The sequence below is a fragment of the Canis lupus genome, chromosome 1, assembly GCF_011100685.1.
Source record: "Canis lupus familiaris isolate Mischka breed German Shepherd chromosome 1, alternate assembly UU_Cfam_GSD_1.0, whole genome shotgun sequence".
Lineage (NCBI taxonomy): Eukaryota > Metazoa > Chordata > Mammalia > Carnivora > Canidae > Canis > Canis lupus.
The window spans coordinates 29,205,340-29,229,682 of NC_049222.1; the positions used below are offsets into that span (position 1 = coordinate 29,205,340).

The 24,343-nt window shown below is 39.0% G+C and overlaps 1 protein-coding gene across 8 annotated transcripts in view; it reads right to left on the reverse strand.

Moving 5' to 3' along the window:
• Positions 1–24,343, reverse strand: part of MAP7 (microtubule associated protein 7) — a 172,993-nt gene that overhangs the window by 46,214 nt on the left and 102,436 nt on the right. For all 8 annotated transcript variants that reach the window (XM_038526120.1, XM_038526123.1, XM_038526118.1 and 5 more), the window contains exons 2-3: positions 12,598–12,696; positions 4,730–4,807 (exon numbers count right to left, since the gene is read on the reverse strand). In XM_038526120.1, the coding sequence (XP_038382048.1) occupies positions 4,730–4,807; positions 12,598–12,696 (177 nt within the window). The remainder of the gene's footprint in view (positions 1–4,729; positions 4,808–12,597; positions 12,697–24,343) is intronic.

Below are 24,343 nucleotides of genomic sequence, written 5' to 3' on the forward strand. Positions count from 1 at the left end.
CTTGGTGGCTCAGTTGGTTAAGTGTCTACCTTCAGCTCAGGTCACAATCTTGGGGGTTCTAGGATCGGGCCCCAAGTTGGGCTCCCCACTCAGTGGAGAATTTGCTTCTCTCTGCTTGTGCTCTCTCTCTCATGCTCCCAAATAAATAAAAATCTTAAAAAAAATGTTTTTCTGCTTATTATTATTTCATGAAAGACTTCATGAAAGTGTAAAGAAACAGCAAATATTCACTACCTGCTTAATAATTAGTACCATGTCATGTATTGGGATACAAAGAATTAGAAAATTATAGTCAGTCACACCCTTTAAAAGTTTAAAATAGATGCAACCAGGAAGTTAAATAAAATCCAACCAGGAAAAAGTTCAGTAGGGCATAAAACAGCATCAGAATTTGAGCTAAAATATGTTATGCAAAATAGACTGTAGAGTGAAAAAATGATCAAATCTCCAGAACATGAAAGGCCACGAAAACTAGGAAGGGCTTCAAAAAGAGGGAAGGGGTGCTAACTGTAACACAGCCGGAGAAATGAAGGCCTTCTATGAGCTAGTTCTGGTGATTAAGACATGAGTTTATGAAGGCCTAGATGGGGATGACAGCACCGGCAGCAAATTCAAAGGCATGGACCTGAGATTTAGTTTGAAGATAGCGTCAATTATTCTCATGACTAACTGGATTGAGGGACAGAGAGAAGGTAGCAACTCCCACCTGCCCACTAGGCTAGAGACGGCTGAAGCTCCAGCTTTAGGACAAGGCTAAGTCCAACCAATCTCTGGTAACTTCAAATGGCCCAACAGGTCAGGGTGGAGTCTAGTCAGTGCCTAGTATTGGGACAACAAAGAGAAAAAATGTTTTATAAGGCAAAAGGTCCAACAGCTAAGACTGGTAGTCAGAAAGATACCAGTGCCTCCAGCAACAGTGCAAATACCAAAAACAGCTGAAAGAATTTCTTGGAGCCAGAAAAATATTGGTGCAATGGGCTTATAGGAGTCATAAAATGACCCACAGGAGTCAGTTTTGGAACGAAAGTCAATAAGGAAGTTAGTTGTACAGAAGCTGAGTTTTAGATAATGGGGAAGCATCTACTATCTTATGAGCAAAAATAATGTAGAGGACCCATGTCGTCAAAAAAGGAGAGTTGAAACTAATGAGGACAAATGAATTTTTCCCCCTTAGGTAAAAAAAAAAAAAAAAAATCAAAGCTTGGAAGAGCGATGGTGAAAAAGATACAGAAGTCAAGAGAAGGGAGTTTGAAGGAATGGCCTGAACAGAATCAGATGGAATAGTAGTTAGGGAGATTCCTTCATTATCACTAAAGCTTTAAGACAGAAAAATAAAGCTTCAGAGTATGTGTGCTCACCTGAATGGACGGAACAGTCCCAAAAGTGAAGAATTAAGCCTGGTTTTATGTGATAAATTGAAGGATAACGTAGAAAGAACAAGCCACATGATATAATCCTACCATAAAAGCATTAAAGCATGACTCAGAGATTTAACCCACAGAAAGTTATTAATAGGTCCTCCCTGTTTGCAAAATAGTACAAACATGACACGCCATCCAAAACAAAAAGACCTTTATTCTTCCTACCTTGCCTTTTCAAAAATGTGGATTAAAACAAAAATGTTTAATGATTTCAATGTCAATTTCAATCTACATCCAACAGTGAATAATCAATCACCATGGCCAATCATTAAAAAAACTGCTTTATTGGAATTTATGGAATGTATTCCAATCTTTTTTTTTTTTTTTAACTTGAAAAGCTTTAAAGTTCGAAAGCTTGGTAACAGTTGGTATTCCCAACTGTTTTTGCTTTTGAAAAGCACAGTCCAAGCTCTGTTATTGAGTGACAGCCCCTCAGCCCTTCTTTTTTTAAATTTATTTAATTTATTTTTTATTTATTCATGAGAGACACAGAGAGAAAGAGAGGCAGAGACACAGGCAGAGGAGAAGCAGACTCCTCACAAGGAGCCGGATGGGGGACTTGCTCCCGGGTCTCCAGGGTCACGCCCTGGGCTGAAGGCGGTGCTAAGCTGCTGAGCCACCAGGGCTGCCCTCACCCCTTCTTTTTAAATATTCCACTGTCATTCTAGTTTTTGCAAAGCACAGTTTAAGGGTAGTTGCTCAGGTGTGCCCTCTGATTTTTAGTACTAAAGATTTTTTTGGAAATCACCTTCATATACTGTAAGGCACGATTTAAGTTAGATGATAGATTTTAGATGACACTTTTACAAATCTATGTATGTGTGCTTACATGTATGTTTACTCATGTTTTTATGAAGATTGAAGAGAGCCTCTCAAGATTTAGTTGCTGCTATGATGGCTTAAATAGAAAAAACTAGGCAAAAAGACACTGCTTTAAATTTTAAAAAGAAAATACAATTAATGCAAATAAAAAATAAAAATTAGGACTAATGTATTTCATTAAAATTATGATTTTCAACAACAATAAAAGATCAGAATTAAGGAAACTATGATATTTAACATGGCAGGGATAAGAAAGAAAAAATAAACTATGTATATTATATGCTGGCTCACCAAAATAGTCAAGTTGCAATAACATGATAATATAATCATCTGAAAATTACTTTGACCCATATGATATAATCCAAGGAGCATGATGGGTCTCTTTAGCAAATGCCTTTTCCCACCTATCCCTGCATCACTGTTTTACAGTCTCTTCCATCCTCCTGGATAGCACTTCTACAACCTCTAGTGGGAAACTCTCATAGCACATGACACTTGTAGACTGGTTAGGTGCTTCTGTGGGTTCTCACCAACCCATGTGCACACCTTTTCAACACCACCTCCTATTACAATCGCTGTGGGTTTATCTCCTGCCCCACTACACGACTGGTAGTCCTTGAAGGTTGGGTCTCAATCTCTATCTTTTGAACACAATACTTGGCTAATTAGGTTTTTGAATTTATAAATTAGTAAGTAATGTTCTGCCCTGTGGATATGAATTAAAATAAGGGGCTTCATCTTAAGACAAAAATCGAGCTGCTCAACATACAAAGTTAGGCAACTTGTAGGCGTGCACAGGCCCAAAGCTAAAGGTCTTATAACTTTATAGCATAAGAAGTGAAAATAATTTTTGACTTTCATGTTCATGCATTCTGCAAGAACACTAATAGTGCTTGGCTTTGAAAAACAAACCCAAACAGGAAGGTATGAGTTAATCTGTAAAAGCTAATTCACAATGGGATTTCATTCATAAAAGAGTAGAGTCCTGAGCTCTGGAACTATTTCTGCTCAAACAGATAGGAATCCACGTTGCAACTTGAAGGAGAGATTTGATAGTGTAAGACCTGACCCAGCTGGATGAGGCAGAGAGGGGAGAGGACTCAAGGACTAATCCTGGATGGATCCAAAGACAGAATGCAAATACCAGCCATCTCAAAACAGTGGGCAGTTCCTTCTTTTTGCTCATCTGGAGTCTCATTCTGCTTGGGTAGCTCTGCCTTTCCTCCGTTTCTCATCCACTTGTCAAACCAGCCTGAATCAGAGAGCAGTGGGCATAGCTGCCAGGAGGAAGATATCCAGGCTGCAGAGCACTTCTGGGAAAGCAGAAGCCTGATGGCCACAGACAGCCCTGCCTCCAGGAACCTACCAGCCTGTGGGAAGCTTGTCAGCAACAGGAAACTTCAAGCCTGGGCAAAAGTCTGGGCATAAAAGCAGCAGAGCTCGAAAAGACCTTGGCAGCAAAATAACTGAGCTCACATGACAATTATGGCAAAGGAGAGAATAAGGCCTGTGTTGGAAGAAGTAAATAACATCAAAAGACTTCTGAAAACCAGCTTCCAATGAATTTCACAAATGTGTGGATAAGAACAATAGAAAAGATGCAGTACAGGTGCTGGGTTCTCCAACTGAAACATAAACTCTTATAAAACACAGTGGAACTCTAGAAACATTATGTGTCATCCACTTGGAACATGCGGGCAACTTAAATCAGTCCTAATTTCAAATAAAAGAGACATTCTTGAAACACCGAGACACATTGACCAGACATTTCATCTTTCCAAGGTACGTAAGGAGAGTATCCTGCTTTAGCAATTTGCATAAATGGACATCAAAGTAAAGGAGGAGTTAGCACTAGCATCCTTGCTCAATATTCTAGAAGACAATGGTGCTTTGATCTTGGCTTCCTGGTAAGGTCGTCCTGGGGACACAGCTCTCCAGGTGATTATATGGCAGTACCACAGTTGTTAACTTTTCACAAAGACCTTAGGCAGCAAAAGAAAAATCAGACAGCTCAGCACTAGGTCTTGGACTCTTCCTGGCAGCATGTTGGTTGCATCTGTCTCTTAATTCAACAGCAGCCTTATTTTAACATAGAAAGCAGGAAGTACCCCAGCAGTGTACACAGTCTCATGACTGTTCACATAAAAAAAGAACCATAAGGTTACTGTCCTTGTGTATGTGTGTGTGCCTCTCATATACACATTCTCTCCAATGCCACATTAAACTGTGATTACAATATAAGAAGCAAAATGACCCTAATCCTGGGCTGGGCCTTCCTGTTCCTTAAAATTGAGTTCCTATGTTTCGATCACTTTCTAAACTCTGTTTCATATCCATCTGTACAACTCATAAAGGCATGCTAGACAGCATGGTTATTATAGTGATGTCCATGTGCTCAATGGTAAGTGTCCATTAGCCTTGAGATGAAAAGTAAAATCTCAACAACAGCGCCCCTGAAGGATTGGATGAGGACTGGGGATGGATACCTAGCTGCTTCTCACGCTCCTCACGTCGCTCCCGGGCCAGCCGCTGCCGGTCGTCAACCCGTAGCACGAGAGGAGGGTCTGAAAAGGAGATAAAACACATGAGCAGAAGAGCAGGTTTTCTAATAATGATTCTTGTCTAGTAAATTTGATGAATAAAATATTACTGTGTCTTATAAAAATTGCTCTATAGGACTATAGTTTCAGTGATACACTTTATTATTACTACAATTTTCCTGAGAATTCCCAAGCATTTTTCTCCTGTTCAAAAACATTATATGAAAGAGTGGATCCTAAGTGGATCCACAAGAAGAAAAAAACCTTTTTTTTTCTTTCCTATATCTACAGGAGATGATGGATGATAACTAACCTGTGGTGATCATTTCACAATATAGGTGTTTGAGTTCAATAAAAATGGGAAAAATTTTCTAAAAATTAAATAAAAAGACACACAGCTCTCCCCCAAAACTTATGATGTAAAAATATAACTGTAGCCTTTGACTGTCTATCCAACAATATATACAATGCTTTGTGTTTCTAAGCTAGTGAACTTTTATGCTTTAAAAAGTCTGTTCCTCAACAGCAAATAGAATCCTAAGTGAATTCCTACTGAATAGATGTTCATCAGTTGGATGTAAAAAGCCCAGCTTTGGAGTCACCCAGGCAAGAGTTCACTTCCTGTTCTGTCTCTCACTTGCTGCGTAGATTTGGCTGAGTTACTCACCAACTCTCTAAATCTGAAGTTAATTAGGGCATGGGTTTCACAGATTTTTATTTATTACCTACAAAATGAGAATAGAAACAGAACTGAAGTGGAACCAATCTCACATCACTGTAAGAACTAAATGAAATAGCGAAATGGTATTTAGTTATGGTGCCTCGCACATAAGCCTCAGTAAACTCATTCATTGAACACTTGTTGACGCACCAGGCATCATTCTATGTGCTGAAAATAAAGCACTCAAGAAAAAAATAAAAACTCTTTGTCCTCATGGGGACTGCATTCTACTCAGGGAGAATTTTACAAAGAGGATAAATAAAGAGATATAGAATGAAAAAAAAGCGGGGGGGGGGGGTTGGTGTGTCTGAGTGGCTCAGTTCGTTAAGCATCTGACTTTGGCTCAGGTCATGATCCCACGATCTGCATTCAGGGCATAGGCTTCTTCTGCTTTCCCCTCTTTCTCCCCTCCCCCTCTTCAAGCATGCTCTCTCAAATAAATAAAATCTTTAAAAACATAAAAATGAAAAAAAAGGGGGGAAATGTAGTAAATGTTAGATTGAGACAATTACTAAGAGACAACAAAGCAATAAAGGGGATTGTGACATGGTACGAAGGGATTGTTTAACATTTTAGACAGGGGCCAAGGGAGGCCTAATTGATGGTAACTTTCAAGTGCAAAACCCTGATGGAAACAATACAGCTAGATGTGCAGATATTCCAGGAGATGGAAAGCGAGCACAAAAGCCCTGATAGTAAGAGCACCTAATGTGCTCAAGAAGTGGGTAGATTTAAGAGCCTGGAATGGGGGATCCCTGGGTGGCACAGCGGTTTGGTGCCTGCCTTTGGCCCAGGGCGCAATCCTGGAGACCCGGGATCGAATCCCACGTTGGGCTCCCGGTGCATGGAGCCTGCTTCTCCCTCTGCCTGTGTCTCTGCCCCTCTCTCTCTCTCTGTGACTATCATAAATAAACAAAAAAATTAAAAAAAAAATTAAGAGCCTGGAATGGAGTGAGATGGTAAGCAATGGGGCCAGACAGGCAAGGGCCAGGGCACAGGGCTTGCTGGTCACAGTGAGGACTCTGGATTGCACTCAAGGGAGACATTGCTGGGGGTTCCCAACAGAGAGCTACACTCTGCTACTATATAAATAAGAAAATAATAATGATAATGATGATGATAATAATTACCTTAAAATCAGGTTTATTTTCTTCTCTCTTAAATGAACATATTTTTAAGATCTCACGTTAAAAATAGAAACCTAGTGGAACAATATTTTAGACAGCACTGTAGTGCTTTATCAACAAATTCAAAGGCCCTACATCCTAAAGTGCCTCTTAAATGTTACAGAATTTGTACCTTGAGGGGCAACAGAAACTGTATAAAGGCCTATCAAAAGCAAGCAGAAACCTGGCAGTGAGATCATGAGCAAGAATGAGGGCTATTATACTTTTCACTTAAGATATGATTTTTTTTTAAAGATTTTATTCATGTATTTGAGAGAGAAGAGAGAGAAGGAACATGTGACAGCACAAGGCAGGGAGGGGCAGAGGGAGAGATAGAAGCAAACTCCCTGCTGAGCAGGGAGCCAGACTGGGGGTGGGGTGACATTTGATCTCAGGACCCCAGGATCATGACCTGAGCTGAAAGCAGACGCTTAACTAACAGAGCCACCCAAGGGCCCCCAAGATATGATTTTTATTTTCATTTTTTATTTTTTTATTTATTTTTTTCTAAGTTTTACTTATTTATGATAGTCACACAGAGAGAGAGAGGCAGAGACATAGGCAGAGGCAGAAGCAGGCTCCCTGCACCGGGAGCCCGACGTGGGATTCGATCCCGGGTCTCCAGGATCGCGCCCTGGGCCAAAGGCAGGCGCCAAACCGCTGCGCCACCCAGGGATCCCCAAGATATAATTTTTAAAAACTGGTAGAAAAACAAAACCCAAAAACACCTCAGTAATTACTATGATGATTACTTTTCAGATTTACTGATTAGGAGATTTCAAATATTTTTTGTATAAGAAAACATTGCTCCTGGCCCCAAAAGGTTTACTTCTGAAATCTGAAAATGTGCATGTGGACTCCTGCTCAGGCACTTGGTTAAGGATTATACACAGGGGTGTTTTACTTCACTTGTAAAAGAAATGATGAAAAGAAATGATAGCATGGCAAATGGCATTTTCAAGAAAGAACTGAGAACAAGTCAAAATGAAGTCAGAAGAGACCTTCAGTGATTACCACTTAAGTAATATTCCTTAAACAATGAGGTTTACCTGTTCACAAATACTTATTTAACTATAAAACTCAAAATCAACTTTATTTAAAAAGATGCATAAGCACGTTACAGAAAGCCTATAAAATAGTTTAGGGACACCTGGGTGGCTCAGTCAGTTAAGTGTCCAACTCTTGATTTTGGCTCAGGTCATGAGCCAGGTCTCTCCAGGTGGCAAGATCAAACCCCAAGTGCTCTGTACTCAGCATGGAGCATGCTTGAGATTCTCTCTCTCTCTCTCCCTCTCTCTCTGCACCTCTCCCCACTCACGTGCTTTCTTTCTCTCTCAAAAAATAAAATCTTTCTTTTTTAAAAAGATTTTATTTATTTATTCATGAGAGACACAGAGAGAGACAGAGGCAGAGACACAGGCAGAAGGAGAAGCAGGCTCCATGCAGGGAGCCTGATATGGGACTCGATACGGGTCTCTAGGATCACACCCTGGGCTGAAGGCGGAGCCAAACCGCTGAGCCACCTGGGCTGCCCTCAATAAATAAAATCTTAAAAAAAATAGTTTAACTACTTTGAATTACATTTATAAATTCTGTCACAGACTATCAATATGAAGGATGTGACATTTCTAGCTTACTTTCAAGTACATGCCAAATTTCATGTTAAATTTTGGAAATAATTTTGAAAGGAACATTTTAATAACCATGTATGGGACACACACACACTCACCTACCTTCTTCTACCCAAACCAATCCTGAGAGCCTCAAATGAGTAACTGGTATCAATAATCCAATTATGCACTGCAGTAGTTGCCTTTTAGACACATGGTTGGAAAATAGCAGTGCAAGAGATGATTTCTGTAATATTGTTTCATATAAAGATTATGCTCATTATGTATAGCAAACTGCATCTTGCCTGATCATATAATATATAAGAAAGAAGGCTGTATATAGTGCTGCACAAATATATTAATTAATCACTATAAATAAGGCCCATGCTTACAAGTGCAATAATTTCCCACTGACTTTCTTTTGAGGTCAGTTCTGAAATGATAATCACTACTCATTTGGAATCAGATTTTAAGAAAGTAAAGAATTAGGACATGGTGATTGTGATATGCTAGATGATTTTGATTCTTTTGGGAATCTGGCACTAGAAAATGTTAAATTGTAAAGGGAAAAAGGCATTCAGTTGTTTTTTTTTTTTAAAGGTCAATTGATTGTTTGTTTTAGGGAGTGTAGGGAATAGAGGGAAAGAGAATCTCAAGCAGACTCTATGCCAAGCACATTGAGCCTAACATGCGGCTCCATCTCAGGATCCTGAGATCATGACCTGAGCTGAAACCAAGAGTCAGACACTCAACTGACTGAGCCACCCCGGCGCCCCAAGGCATTCAAATTTTGTTTCCATCCTTCTGATTACATTGAGAGAGAGTCACTTTGGTGCTAGAATGTCAATAATATTTGTGGCAGATTAAAATGGTGTGAATGGGGGTGGGGAGAAACAAAGCCTTGTTGGTTTTGTTCCCTGCTTATTTCCAGTGGTCAGGGCCATATCTGGCAGGAGGAGAACATTCAGTAAATATTCAGTAAGTTCAAAAGAGTATCTGTTGAACGAATGAGCAAACAACCTTCACTAACTTTCAGAGCCTTTAAACTTCCACTAACATGCACCAATGGGGCAAAAGAATAGCAATCTTGTATTTGATAACAGACTTAAAAAAATATAAATGCTGGCAGTCACAGTTTTAATAAGCAAAAAGTAATTTAAAAATCATATTTAAAGCTAGCTTTCCAAAAAGGAAAAAAATGGAATTGAATAGTTCAATTCACTATTTACTAAAATAGTGAATTTTCTGAATTCTTTGTCTCCCTGTCATCTCCATCCTCACATCACTTTTCCCTGGAACAAAATCAAGGTATAGAAGGTAAATTAACATCGTGAACATTTCACATCATTTCCTGGTAGATCTAACATTGTCAGAAGGAACAGTTTCCAGAGCAAAGGAATGTTGATCTGAGTCCACCTGCAGCTATACTCTGCACTCAACCACCTGTTGGGATAACTGAAGGTAGGGGGGATGGTCACCCAAACTGGGGCACTTTGAAGAGTGACAGGGGGTGCTCCTGATGTTCTGTCTTCAATAACATGCATGAACCTGGAACTCAGTGATTCAACTCTCTCAAAGACATCAACTGACTTGACAAGGCTTTCCCAAGAGTTCACTAGGCTTTGACTTCCATCTGAATAACTACCATTTATACAGTAAATAACTTCATTAGGGCTTTGCATTTTACAAAGCCCTTTCACATACATTATCATTTGGTTCCTCATAATAGCTCTATGAGCTAGCCAAGCATTTCTTCATTCAATGGCGAGTTCTTAAGCCTATTTTCCAAATGAAGAAATGTACATGATTGAGGAAGGTGGCACAGTGAAGTGTCAAAGCTAGTTCTTAAAACCAGACCTCCTGGCTCAACCTCATGACCTTTTACACATGATGACACAGGGAGTCATTATAATGGCGTGATGTAGCAGCCAGAGAAGGCCTGGAAGACTCCAAAGCCTGCATTCCTCTGTGAGGGAAATGATTTATAAACACTAATGAAGTTTTTAATGGCTCTTTTAAAGACTTGTGGTGGAGGGTGATAAAGGGATAGGAATTAAGAGGGATTTTTTTTAAATGAACTTGAGTTTCTGCTTTTCTCAAGGATATATATATATATATATATATATATATATATATATATATATATACTTCATGAAGAAAATGCAAGTGTTTTCTTCTAACTAGGTCACACTCCAAATCATTTGGAGGTGACCGAGGGAATCCTCAAGAGCCATCCCCTCCTCTGCAGACATAGACAGATTGTAACTTTACAAACGGTTTCTTTTGGTCTGTGTCCAAGTATTCACATTCACTTGTCATGTCATAACATGAAACAAAATGTACCCAGACTTATAAACCACAAGGGCTTTCCATACATTTTTTAAAGATAAAATATTAAAAACTTGAATGTTATTAACATCAAAGAAATGTTCTAGAGTCTTCCAATGAATTTTAAGTATCAGAAGGTAAAGGTTGGAGATACATTTGACTAAAATGTACCGGGTTAAAAGAGACCCCAAGAAATCATTTGGTCAGGATGCCTGTATCAGGTGAGGGCAATACTCAAAATATCCCCAAATTTAGCACATACTTTACTTTTTCTCACCCAAGTTCCAGAAAATGAAAATTAATATATTGCTCTAGACATTCCCATGACTTAGAACCCATAAAAATAAAAGGTTTTACTCAAGCCTCACCCTCCAACATGAAATCTCTACCATCCTTTGGAGATACTGAGGAAAACAACATTGTGGTTGTAAAAATGAGACCTTCTTAAGTACCTCTACTTATCTGTATATACAAGAAAGCAGACATATGATGCTCAAAAAACACAAACTGAATGGTTGCCAGAGAGGAGAGGGGTAGGGGAAATGTGTAAAATGGGGAATGTAAGGTACAGACTTCCAGTTATGGAATGACTAAGTCACAAGGATAAAAGGTATAGCACAGGGAACATAGTTAAAACAAGGGAAAAACAGCACACACCATTTAGCTATGTTGGATTCCCATGGTAAAACCAATGAGGTTTTCATGCTAATGGACTTCTACCTCCACAAGGATTCTCACTTGGGTATAAGGAACTAAAGTTCACTAGAATAAGGCCTATGAGCACAGGGGCTCTGCTTTGCTCATCCAGTACTTCTCATGATCCCAGGCACAGGACAATTACTTAATAAGTAGTAGTAGATGGTAGCTGAGAGGTAGGTGGATAAATGAATGGATGAAAAGGCAAACTAAAGTGGGGAATCTTAGCCTGCTAATTAAAATTCCACCGAAACTACACATCATTTTTCATTAATGGCTGCTCATGCAGTACTTGCAATAACGCTTGTTAGTTGTCCTTCTTCTAAGCAACAAGCCAGATTTATCTGCTCTGTTAAGATCTTTTCCCACATGGAAACCCTGCCTCCCCCCACCCCCAAACTTGGTACAATAGGAAATGTATTCTTTGAGGCTAGCAAGAATTATTTCCATCTTTCTTCTCAGTGATTCACTGTTCCTGAGTGACTTCGGTCTTGGATGCTGCATGAAGTAGGCTTCCAAGGTCCTCATGGAGGGGTTCAATTTACTGTTGCCTTCCTTTGTTTGCTTACCATTATACTGGACATTGGTCTCTCCCACGGACCGCACAAGGGCTGTTGGATACCTAGAAGCTACTGCATTGTCTATTCAACTGTTTATGTTTACAGGCTGTTTGCTTCTTTGTATCACTGAGTGGAACAGACCATGAATCACAGGCTATTAAATGAAATTACTGTGTAGGTGTACAATCATTGCAGGGAATAGAGAACAAAAACATAATTCTGTACCAGCTTTGCTACATGTGAAGATTTCCTTAAATGGCTTTGGAAAATGTCACAAAAAAGATAGGCAATAATGGTGGGCACACAGATACAAAAAAATGTGTCGTATGCATCATTTCAAAACAGAATAGGAAAATGATTACCTCTTATACATTGCTTAACAGTAAACAATGCACCCACATGCATCATCTCACTGATTGTCAAAATGATTCTGAGAGGTAAGCAGGGCATGTATTTGAATCTCTGTATTTTATTTTATTTTATTTATTTTATTTTATTTTATTTTATTTATTTTATCATTTTATTTTATTTTATTTTATTTTATTTTATATTTTGATCTCCATTTTAAAAAGAGAAAATCAAGGCTTTAAGAGATTCTCAGACTTAAACACATACAAGGCAGTATGAGTGTTTGTGTTTCGGTAACAGGACTGGAACCAAGCTCTCCTAAATCCTTTTGGTGCTAGGCTTTAGGGATAACCTTTTTTTCTACAGCAAATGTAATGCATAATACCTGGTTTATTTCCTGAGTAGTTGCTATTTTGTCCTGAAATAGCAGAGGGCCGGCTGGAGGCAGCAGTTTTCTTATCTTGCACTTTGTGGCTTTCAGGTGCTACACAAATGAGACAAAAGAGAAAAGACTGTATTTAGTTTCTTAAAATTTATTCAGAAACATTCACCTATTCAACATTTACTGCTAATCTTTGTATCAGGTATTAGACTAGATTCAGGAAATAGAAAGATGAGGCCATTACAACTCTGGCCCATTCAGTGGGAAGGACACATCCAAAATTCAAATTGGATGTTGAGTTGGATGTTGGGTGTTGGATGCCATAGCTCGAGCAGTCCTACAGCAGTGGCAGGTTGTGGGTGGTCCCAGTTCATAGATAAAGCAACTACATTGACTACATTGATCCAAAGTCTCTGATCTTAGTTCTTACAAAGTTCATGCATTAGGAACCGAGAAATTCCAAGAACAAAACCAAGTGGGTCACCAGAAAGGAACCAGGGCATACAACTTACTAAGATTTTGAAAAAGCCTCTAACAAAAAGTTCAATAACAAAGATTATTACAGAGACTAAGGAAGATGTATTTTAGAAAAGGAATGAAGGGAAGAAATACCAGGTAATTCTTTGGTTATGTCAAGTACAGGATCCCATACTTTAAACATGACTTTCTTTACCCATATTACTTTATTTAATGTATTTTCAAAGGATATTTGTAAAAAGTCTGCTACTATCTCAGATACCAATCATGTCAAAAACCAAGCCCATGAGTTTCTCTCCCTCCTACTTTCTGCCTTAAAACCTGCTCTGCTGAGTCTTCTCCACCAATTGAGGCGATTCCACCCTTCCAGTTGATCATGCCCCAAACCCTGGACTCATCCTTGACTTGTCACTTCCCACATTCAATCTGTTACTAGGTTCTTTCAACTCTTATAAAACATCATACTCTCCTGCTACCTTTTTAGTCATCTCCCTGAGTGACTACAATATCCTCTTACCCATTCTATCCTTCCACCGACACCCTTTAGTTTGTTTTCATCTTAGCAGCCAGAGTGATCCCATTCAAAGATTTATTTTTTTTAAAGATTTTATTTATTTATTTATTCATGAGAGACACACACACACACAGAGGCAGAGACATGGCAGAGGGAGAAGCAGGCTCCATTCACGAAGCCCAATGCAGGACTCGATCCCAGGTCTCTGGGATCATGTCCTGAGCCAAAGGCAGACACTCAACCACTGAGCCTCCCAGGTGTCCCGAGTGATCCCATTCAAACACAAGTCGTGTCACTCTTCTCCTCAAATCTCTCCAATACCTCCTATCCTGCTCAGAGTAAAACCTAAGGTCTCCATTATGGCCCAGAAGGTAGCATATGGTTCGGCCTTTACCTTATGCCACTACCCCACTTTATTACTCTGCTATAGTCATTTTGATTTAGTCCATCCCAGAACTTTGCATGGGCTTGGAATGCTCTTATCTCAGATACCCACGTGGATTTCACTTCCTTGAGGTCTCTGCTCAAATAGGACATTAGAAAATCCACTTGAATTGTTTAAAATAGCACCCATGCCACTTGGCACTCCTTACCCTGCTTTGTTTGCAGCCCTTGTGCCTGGACACATTACATATTATCTCTCCTTGAAGCTAAGGAAATTTGAGAAAATAATTCCTATTTTCTAGATAATGTCCAAGTTTTTGAAACTGAAAAGGTGTGATAATAATTATAATTTAAGAAGACTAAATTTAAAAATTGTTCCCAAGATGTACTAAGAAGAAATTACTAAAAAAAAGTTCCCTAAACTTACCTTTGACCTCTAAATGTGGGATTCACCAAATTTTTGTGGCTCTTAGTTACATATCATATTAGCATGGAAAATCGAAGACTATTGGGTACCTGGGTGGGTCTGTCAGTTAAGCATCTGACTCTTGATTTCTCAGGTCATGATCTCAGGGTTGTGAGATTGAGCCCTGCAACAGGCTCCGTGCTCAGCAGGGAATCTGCTTGAGATTCTCTTTCCTTTTCCTCCTCTCTCCCGACCTGCCACATACATACTCTGTCTAAAATAAATTAATTAAAAATATATATGAAAACAGAAAATCATAGACTAAATAGTAAAATATCTTACACAATTCTTGTAATATTGCTTAATTTTTTGATTTGTTTGCTTTAAATAACAGCTTCAAATACAGACAACGATTGGTTTATGTTGTATCTATTGAGTTTTTTGTTTTTTTTTAACAAGGGAAGGTGTGAAAAGATACAGGAAAAAATGAGCAGATAGCAAATAAAAGGCCTCATTCAGTGGTTTCTGATAGAACTTTGCCATCTGCAATTTTACCAGGCAAGCTACCACTGGAAAAGGTTATGTGTGTATATAGTTACCCTGGAGAATGGGGACAAGTCAAGGGAGTATGAGTGGAACTGATACTGATCTAGAAGGGAAACTAGAAAGTATGCTGGGTATCTTCATCCCACTTGCCAAAAATGAGTTGCCAACTATTACCATGTGGCAGGTGAAACCCATACTAACTAGTCTTGGCGTACAGTATCACAACTTTAGAGACAGCCTCCAGAGATAAAATTGACTATACTTGGAAACTTTGTTGCTCACTGTGTGTAGAACAACCTTTCTCAGGGCTCTTGGGTAGAGTAGTTGGTTAAGCAGTTAAGCACTGGACTCTTGGTTTCTGCTCAGATTATGATCTCATGGTTGTGAGATCAAGCCCTGGCCTGAGCTCTGCATTCAGCATGGGGTCGGCTTGAGATTCTTTCCACTTGTGCTTGCTCACACACATGCTCTCTAAAAGAGATCACTCTTCAAAAAAAAAAAGAACCTTTCTTTTTATTCTGCAAGTTGATCTTAGTAGAATATAACACATCACTTGGAATACTAGGATTAAAATTTTCTTTTTGTTATATAGCTACCTCCAGCACAGAGTAAATAAAGCCTTAATTGGTAAGCTATTTATTGATCTTCTATTATTTTTAGTTAATTGAGAAAGAATTAAAACCATTTGTTTAGGGATCCCTGAGTGGCTCAGTGGTTTAGCGCCTGCCTTTGGCCCAGGGCGCGATCCTGAAGTCCCGGGATCGAGTCCCACATCGGGCCCCCGGCATGGAGCCTGCTTCTCCCTCCTCCTGTGGTTCTGCCTCTCTCTCTCTCTATGTCTATCATAAATAAATAAATAAACCTTAAAAAAAACCAAACAAACATTTGTTTAGAATGTATTTCAAATGTATTCATTTCTTTCTTGCCTTGGTATATCTGACATCATTTAATCTTTCTCTGGTGATTGCATATCTGCGGTGTCCCCCCTAGGTCCTGACAACAAACATCAATTCTAACTGAATATTATGTAATAGTCCACCATGAAGGAGATTAAAAAGACTACAACACACGTTCAGTCAGTCAATTGACTTTTCCAAATCATCCCCAATAAAAGCTTTCTTTCAGGGGGTGCTATAATTTATCATCTTGAAATTAAAATATAAAAAATATACTTCAATTAAACTGGAGGTCTGATTACTTGAATCCCAATTTATCCACATCTGACTTCTACTGGATCTGCTCCAGCTGAACATTCATGTGCCTGCTCTCTTTACTGTCACCTGCATCTCAGCAATCTGTTGCTATCCCAAAAGATCTTCTGGGTCCTACTCCTCACAAGACACATTTAGAATCTTAAAATTTTTTATCCTCACGTAAAACTGACAGCTTAATCTAGGAAAACAAAAGTAATTTAAAGGATGGTCGGCCAGTCTGTTTAGTCCAAGATTATACACTGATAATCTCTGACCTTTAGGTTGGACATTCATCTAAGGTTTTCAGGTTACCGTTCTGCTTTTCTTTCTGGTCTTCCTTCCGCCACTGTAAGAACCTTCATTTTTCCAAAACCCTCTCTGGTTAACACTCTATCATGATAAGAGGGAAGATATGAATTCAAACAGATCTGGGCTCAGGTGACCTTCAGAAGTTTCTTGACCTCTCTGAGTTGGAGGTTGAGGGTGGAGGTTGGCATACAGCCTCCCCCACAGGGCTGCTGGGAGATGGGAAGGTGAATGGGGAAGATACACGGGTAGACTCTGTCATAGAGCTTAGCGCACAACAGGGGTTTAACACACATTCATTCATTTTCTCTTTTGCTCTTCCACTGAGGTCCTGGACCTCCTCCAGCCACAGCACTTCCATGGTGTGGCAGTGTGTTTGGAAGTTTGGAGGAGGCAATGTGTGATCTGGAGTCAGCTGACCTGGCTGTGCCCCTAGCAGGGTGTGAATCTCAGCACATAACCTCTCAGGCTTAATTTTTCCGTCTGTAAAGAGGGACAACACTTACTTCCAGGGCTGTGAAAATTAATGAGAACACTGGGTCTACCATACGGCTCAATAAATGGTTGAAACTATTTTTTTTCTCTCTCTCTCCTTATTCCCTACACAAATGTGGGGAAACTGGGTGTCTATTTCCCCAGGGCTTTGCTCACGCAGCAGTAATAGGGAAAGTAAATGTATGTTAATTTGGTGAAAGGGGTCCTGAGGTGCAAAGTCTGGCTCAGCTGCTGGTTTCAAGAAGTCTCCAACTCGGCTACAGTCACACCTCCTGGGGACCGTCAGGTAGGCTGGGATTATTGGTATGGTTTTTAGGGTAAAACCTAGCTTTGGATGAGGTGGTAATTCTCAGTGTTTTGGGATTTAGATGACAGTTTCAGGAGACTGAATACCCTTCAAGTTACCATTGAATTAAGTAAATATGAGCTTTAAAAAAAACAAAACAAAACAAAACCCAAGCTCTCCATTATAATAATGGGAAATAAAATCATTTTTTTTTTTAAACAAAGTACAGGGAATCTCACTACTTGGGAACACAATGAAAATAATCTATTTAAAATTTCTGACATTTAGGGATCCCTGGGTGGCTCAGCGGGTAGCCTGCCTTCGGCCCAGGGCCTGATCCTGGAGACCCAGGATCAAGTCCCACGTCGGGCTCCCTGCGTGAAGCCTGCTTCTCCCTCTGCCTGTGTCTGCCTCTGTGTGTGTGTGTGTGTGTGTGTCTCATGAATAAATAAATAAAATATTTAAAAAAATAAAATAAAATAAAATAAAATTTCTGACATTTAAAAAATTGGAAATCCTAGGTAACTAGCAGATAGGATTCATTATACCATTTTTTATTTTACCATGGAAAAATAGCCATTTTTAAATGACTCAGCTGACTTTCCAGTATTAATTTGAATCTCTTTCATTTTTTATAAAGAAAACTTAGTCATATGCCACAATGCTCAAAGTCCTTGCTAGCCCTATAAAATCTCTATTGATCTTCCTGCTAGCTTGAAAGCTTTATTCCATTAGTGTCATACGTGAGAGTGTTAAAAGACAAGAGGAAGGATACAGAGAGGCACCCTTGTGGTCTGAGGCTGTCTCTTTCTAAACCACTCTGAAACAAAATACAGAGATGCCAGACATTTGCAACTCCAGTAAGTGCCACAAACGCACCTCTAAAATCCATATCCTATACAATTCATTGCATTCCTTCCAATGTCTTCCCATAAAGGGCATGCATGGGTTCTTGCTGCTTTGTTTCTATTTTTGGCTCTATGGGTCTGGTTGAAGAGTCTCTCAACTGATCAAAATAATTGGCTCAACAAATGTTTAATTTAGTAAAAAAGCTTACTCTAATTAGACATTTAGGATGACGAACTTAGGAACCATGCTGAGTTTAAATCTCACTGAATGATGTGGTCTTGATATATACAAAGATAATGTATTTCTGTTACTTTTGTTTTTAAGATTTTACTTATTTATTCAAGAGAAACACACAGAGAGAGGCAGAGACACAGACACAGGTAGAGGGAGAAGCAGGTCCCTGTGGTGAGCCCATTGTGGAACTTGATCCCAGGACCTAGGGATCATGTCCTGAGCCAAAGGCAGATGCTCAACTACCACGCCACCCAGGGGCCCGTTACATTATTTTTTTTAAAGATTTATTTTAGAGAGAGAAAGCGAGCATGCATGCACTCATGAGGAAAGGGAGGGATAAAGGAAGGGAGACAATCTCAAGCAGACTTGGTGCTAAGTGCAACACGGAGTGTGACCTCATGACCGTTGAGATCATGACCTGAGCTGAAATTAAGAGCTGGGGGCCAAACCGACTGAGCCACTCAGGTACTTTTTTTGGTCACTATTTTTAACAGAGGTTAGCCATCAGGCCCAGCTCTGTATGAGTTCTGCTTTGCTATATTGTTTAGCTGGACGTCGGGGGGGCACGTGTCTTAGGGTTCACAAACAGCTTTGGGAGAGTCAACTGGAAGACAGAAGTAGAGGTTGAACCAGAGGTAACTGCCATTTTTTTAGTAAGAAATGGTTGAATACTGCAACTTCATTGCTCTCAACCTATTAGTTTCAGTTTACGTGTGCAGAAAAGACTTAACAGCAGGCATCAGAGAGCTCGCCTTACAAAGGCCTGGTTTTGCTCCAGTAAATCTTAGCCACGAGCCTGACTACATGCTGAGGCCTGAGTATTCCTAGTGAATCACACAGCCTGGAGTGGTCCTGACAGACCCCTTACATGCTAGACAAATCACTTATTTGAAAAATTTGGCTGCAGAACACTGTTACAGCAACTGAAGAGTGTTATTGGTTTAAAAAAACATAACAGAAAGTGGATTACAGAGTAGTTTTCAGGTAATTCAGTGTTTCATCTAAAATTTTCTACTTTATCATCCTTTTGCTTATTTACTTGATAGTTAAATTTTATTCTAACAGAGCTGCCAGGAGTATTGCAACATAGATCTCGAAGGTTTTATTTAATGTTATTTATGAAATTTGCATTAGAATAAGGTCTTATGGCAACCTTCTCTAGTGACTTTTTTGATTATTCCACATGATGGAGAGCTTCTCAGTTTAATTTCCTCATAATCATATGTGAAGTTAAAGGGATGATGCTTATGGGAGATGGCCCTAGACAAACCTGGGTTCAATTTCCTGCTTTACTTAGGTTTTCTCCCTACTGGCATTGTTCAGACAGCATCTGACTCATGGGACACTGTGCACTCAGTATTGGGAAGAAATATTCATGTGTCTCCTACCACTTTTCCTTTTCTGAATCCTTAATTCTAGGTTACTTCTTCAAACTGTGTTTTGAAACTTCTGATTCCCCCAGTAATTTCTCTAATCTCCAGAAAAGTTGTCTCCTCTTAGGGCCTAAAGCACGCTCTCTATGCCAATCATTCTCAAATGAATTTACAAGTACGTGCTCTCAAATACAGTTTGTCTCCCGCCTCTAGGAAATATATGCTCCTGTTTCTCTGTGCTCACTGGAAACTATGTCAAAAGGTGAACTAGTGTCCTCACAAAATCAGCCAACTCCCCAATGTTAGTCTCTTCGTTATGGTATCAATGGAACCCCTGCATTCCCAGGCTCAGAAATGTTAAATAATTTTAAAAATTTTTTTAAAAATATTTATTTGAGAGAGAGAGAGAGTACACAAGCAGAGGGAGGGAGAAAAAATCTCAAGTAGGCTCCGCAGTCATGACCCTGGGATCATGACCCGAGTTGAAATCAAAAGTTGAACACCCCCCAAAAAACAAACAAGCAAACAAACAAAAAAACAAAACAAAACAAAACAAAAAAACCCACAAAAGTGGAACACCCAGCTGTCTGTGCCACCCAGGTGCCCCTAAATAATTTTTCCAACAAACATTTGTAGATGCTCTCAGGAGCCAGCCACTGTGCTGTGCACTAACACAAAGATCAAAGGACACAAGACCTACTTGCAAGATGCTTATTAACTTTCAGAGGAGACAATATGAAAATGCACGAAATGGATCAATGGATCAGTTTGGTTTTTAGAAATCAATGAAATGAAAATGCATGAAATGGTAGCAATGGATCAGTTTGGTTTTTAGAAATAAATATACCATTGGGGATTAAAAACCAAATAAATGATGCAGATAGCATTAGAGAAATTCAGAGGTGGGAGAAGGCACTGAGGGAATAGGAGTGATACAAAACCACTGGATAAAGATTTTGAAGAATGGAGAGAATCTCTCTAAGTGAAGAGTAAAGCAGAGGGTATTTCTCGCTGGGGGATGCCATAAGCAAAACTACTTAGGCAATTAAAAAAAAAAAAGAAAAAGGATAATCAGGGCACTATCTAGTCGAAACAGCAGTCTTAAAAATGTAGGCAGCTGACAATAAGACAAATAGGCCCATGTCCACGCCTCCTTGAATTCCAACAGTTTGGACTTTGCTCTGAAGGCAATGCAAGTCACCGAAAAGTGTATCATGTGGAACTTCTGGTGGAGAGCTATTACAGCTTCATCAGATTCTGGGTAAACAGAAAGTGAAGCCTATCCCAAGCCTGCTGGAAGTGTATAAAAAGCGCTTACAAAAAAAAAAAAAAAAAAAAAGTGCTTACCATCTTAACGAAAACAATAAAAGGAAACCAGATTAAAAACAGACATCTTAAGCATTCTGCTTTCTGTATAATTTAATAATTATTCAGATCTTCCCATTTTCCCTTAACAGGTACCAAGAGATAAGTTAGCTGACCATGAAGGGAAAACAGTGAGTCCAGTGACAGAACTGGAAAAGTTGTCAGTGTGGCCATCCAAGAAGCAGCCCAGGGCAGCGAGGTGGCACCATACAGGGAATCTCCCTAAGCCCTCAGTATCTCCTCTGCTTCAGGCCTGCAAATAAGGGGACCCCGGCTGCCATCCCCAATGAGCAAGGTAGGATGGGGATGGGTAGGATGGGTAGATGGGTAGTGGGTAGGATGAGGAAGTACAGAATGGAGGAAATGTGCCTGGTTAGGAAACAAGTAGGGTATTCTGAAGGTCATTTTGCAGAAAGGTCAAGGAAATAAAATACAGGCACAGGCTCACTGGTGTCTTTAATTGTTCACAGATCACCAGAGGACAGGGAAGCAGCCACTACACTACACAAATTTATAGGCATTGTGCCATGGCAATTTCTTTAACTACAAATGCTGAAGAACAGGGTGGACTCTAATTTGCTCTGCTACAACATAATAAATCCACTTTGTGGTATAATATAAAATCTAGCCACATTTAATCTGACATAGCCGTAAATACAATGAACCATTTACTCAACAATCTATTGCTCATTTCTTGCTGCAAAAACAAATGCAATTAAGAATATTTGATCATGCATTGGAGTCTCCCATTTCATCCTTATTCATTCTGACAGAAACAACTGAATTTTTACTTTTTCTTTGTATTTCATGCTCTCCAAATAGAACAGAAAGTTATGATTTGGTGGCTACAACAGATTGCACTCAAGGCTTAGAAGACCACGTGGAGATTTTTAAGTTTAGGGGGAACTTATTCAGTAACAATGAACAGTGACTGGAAGTCACTGATTACTTCATTTCTGCATAATGAAAAAAATGAAAAATTTGTGACCATGATAGAAAGGGACAGTCAACCAAAAGACAAAGAAATTTGTCCAATCCTGAGATAATACAAATCCAACACAAAGGCACTGGTTTTATCAATACAATCCAGCATTGTGTATAGTTATGTGATACATGGGAACAGAACGCACCAGAAACATTACTTCTTATCTTTAACTATAATGAAAAGGCATGAAGAATGGGAGAGACACACAGTTATTTATTAATAGCTAACAGTTCATGAACTTAAAAAGAAAGTTGAGGCAGTTGTGCTGAAACGTTTGTGAAAATATTGACATAACCATAACTTTTTACAAAAAAATCCATTTTTTGTTAAACTACATATGATAGGAGCAGCATAAATATTACATAAGTAACAGCAAAAGATAATTCTGTCAAAATAAGTTACCAGAATTTTTTAAGGGATAAGGAGTGGGCTACTTTTTTGCCTCTAAAGAGCTCTCATCACAGCCACTGTGTTTTGAGCTTAAAGAACCATAGATGTTTTCCAATTAAATGGAGCTTGAGGCATTTTGTCTTTGACACTTGGTCAGGTGCAGTTCTGTGATAATGCTCTATTTGACCAGAGCAACAACCCAAGGGCAAAGACCGTGATTTTCATCCTCAGGATCTCCATCTTTATTTAGCGTCTAGCTCACTATCTGGCACATACGTGACACTGAATAAATGCTTGAAGAACGGAATGAAGGACGGCTGGAGGGTGGGTGGTGTACTCTGAGCAAAGTGTGGCAAAAGCCCAGAAAGAAAAAGTATTCATAACAAGTTAAAAGAAAAAGTGTACATTTGCTCATTTTTTGATGGCTGCTAAGATTGTAGAGAAAACGTGACCAAAAGAATTGTCAGATTACACTCGTGTTTACTCCATGTCAGGAAAACAACAGAAAATAACATAATTCTAGGAGAGTTTTGACATCAAAAGTCAAACGGTTTTTTGTAGTCATATAATAGAAAGGTCTGCCCAGTATCACTTATAGTGACTATCACAGGAATTAGAGTGACATACTTCAAATACAACAGAATATTGCCTATACTGCATGGGAAGAAACATGAAAACATTACAGCCTTTGCTGGAAATATCAGAAAGGCTACAAAACAAGCATTTCGGCTTTGAGAGATTGGTAAACCCCATCATTCTCCCAAAGCAATTTAATAGATTTGTTTTGATAATCTGTTAAAAAGACAAACATACATTTTAGCTGAAATGAAGAAAACCATATTTTAGAAAAGCATGTGTCCCATATATTTTTTGTGTATAAGTGATTGGGAATCACTCTCAAGCAACTACCTGATTCATGGTACAAACTCCTTCTGACAGGAGCAAACATTACATACTTTAAATCCAACCCAAAATGCTTTGATCTAAAAACAAATAAACAAAACAAACAAAAACCTTCCTTTAGCCAGATGGCAACATTATAAATAGAACAGAAAAGGCTGTATCTTCCACCTGCATTAATATAAACCAGATTAAAGGCAAGCCTCTTGATCCCCGTGGGTGATATACCTTCTTGACGATTTATCACCAGCCACAATGCTAGTAGCTACTACACAAATGAGCTTTGCTCTGTAATATGAGTATAATGTTTATGACTAAGCAAAGATCAGGGCAAAGTACAGATAGGAGGGGGAAAGCCTAACCATATTAAAAGTTTTCCATGTACAATGAGAAATGGTAAATTATGGAGACTGCAGCTAATTTTCTAAGTTTGGACAGCTGGATAGGGAGCTTATCAAATTAGACCCAATTCAATTACATTCAATATGTAATTAAAAGCCACTATTTAAATAACTGGGAGAAAAATAATTAGAACTCAACTTCACTATTCTGCTTAATTAAAGTAACCAACTGAAAGAAGGTGCTTTTACTTTTAGCAGAATATGATTTACTTTAAGAAGAAAACTAAAATTGCTAATGTCAACATTTTACAAAATGATTACTATGGGCCACAAAATAGAAAAGCTTTCATACTTAAATGAAAATAAAATGATCAAGATAGAAGATGTATAGTTCTTAAAATCCCAAATAAACAATAGAGTCAGTTTTAAATATCAGTTTTGCAAAAAGAAATGAGTGTGATCTTAAGTTTTTATTTAAAATCAATTTGCCGGGCAGCCCCGGTGGCTCAGCGGTTTAGTGCCACCTTCATCCTGGGATGTGACCCTGGAGACCCGGGATGGAGTCCCACGTCAGGCTCTCTGCATGGAGCCTGCTTCTCCCTCTGCCTGCATCTCTGCCTCTCTCTCTCTCTGTGTCTCTCATGAATAAATAAAATAAAATCTTTTAAAAATAATAATAAAATAAAATCAATTTGCCGACGTAAT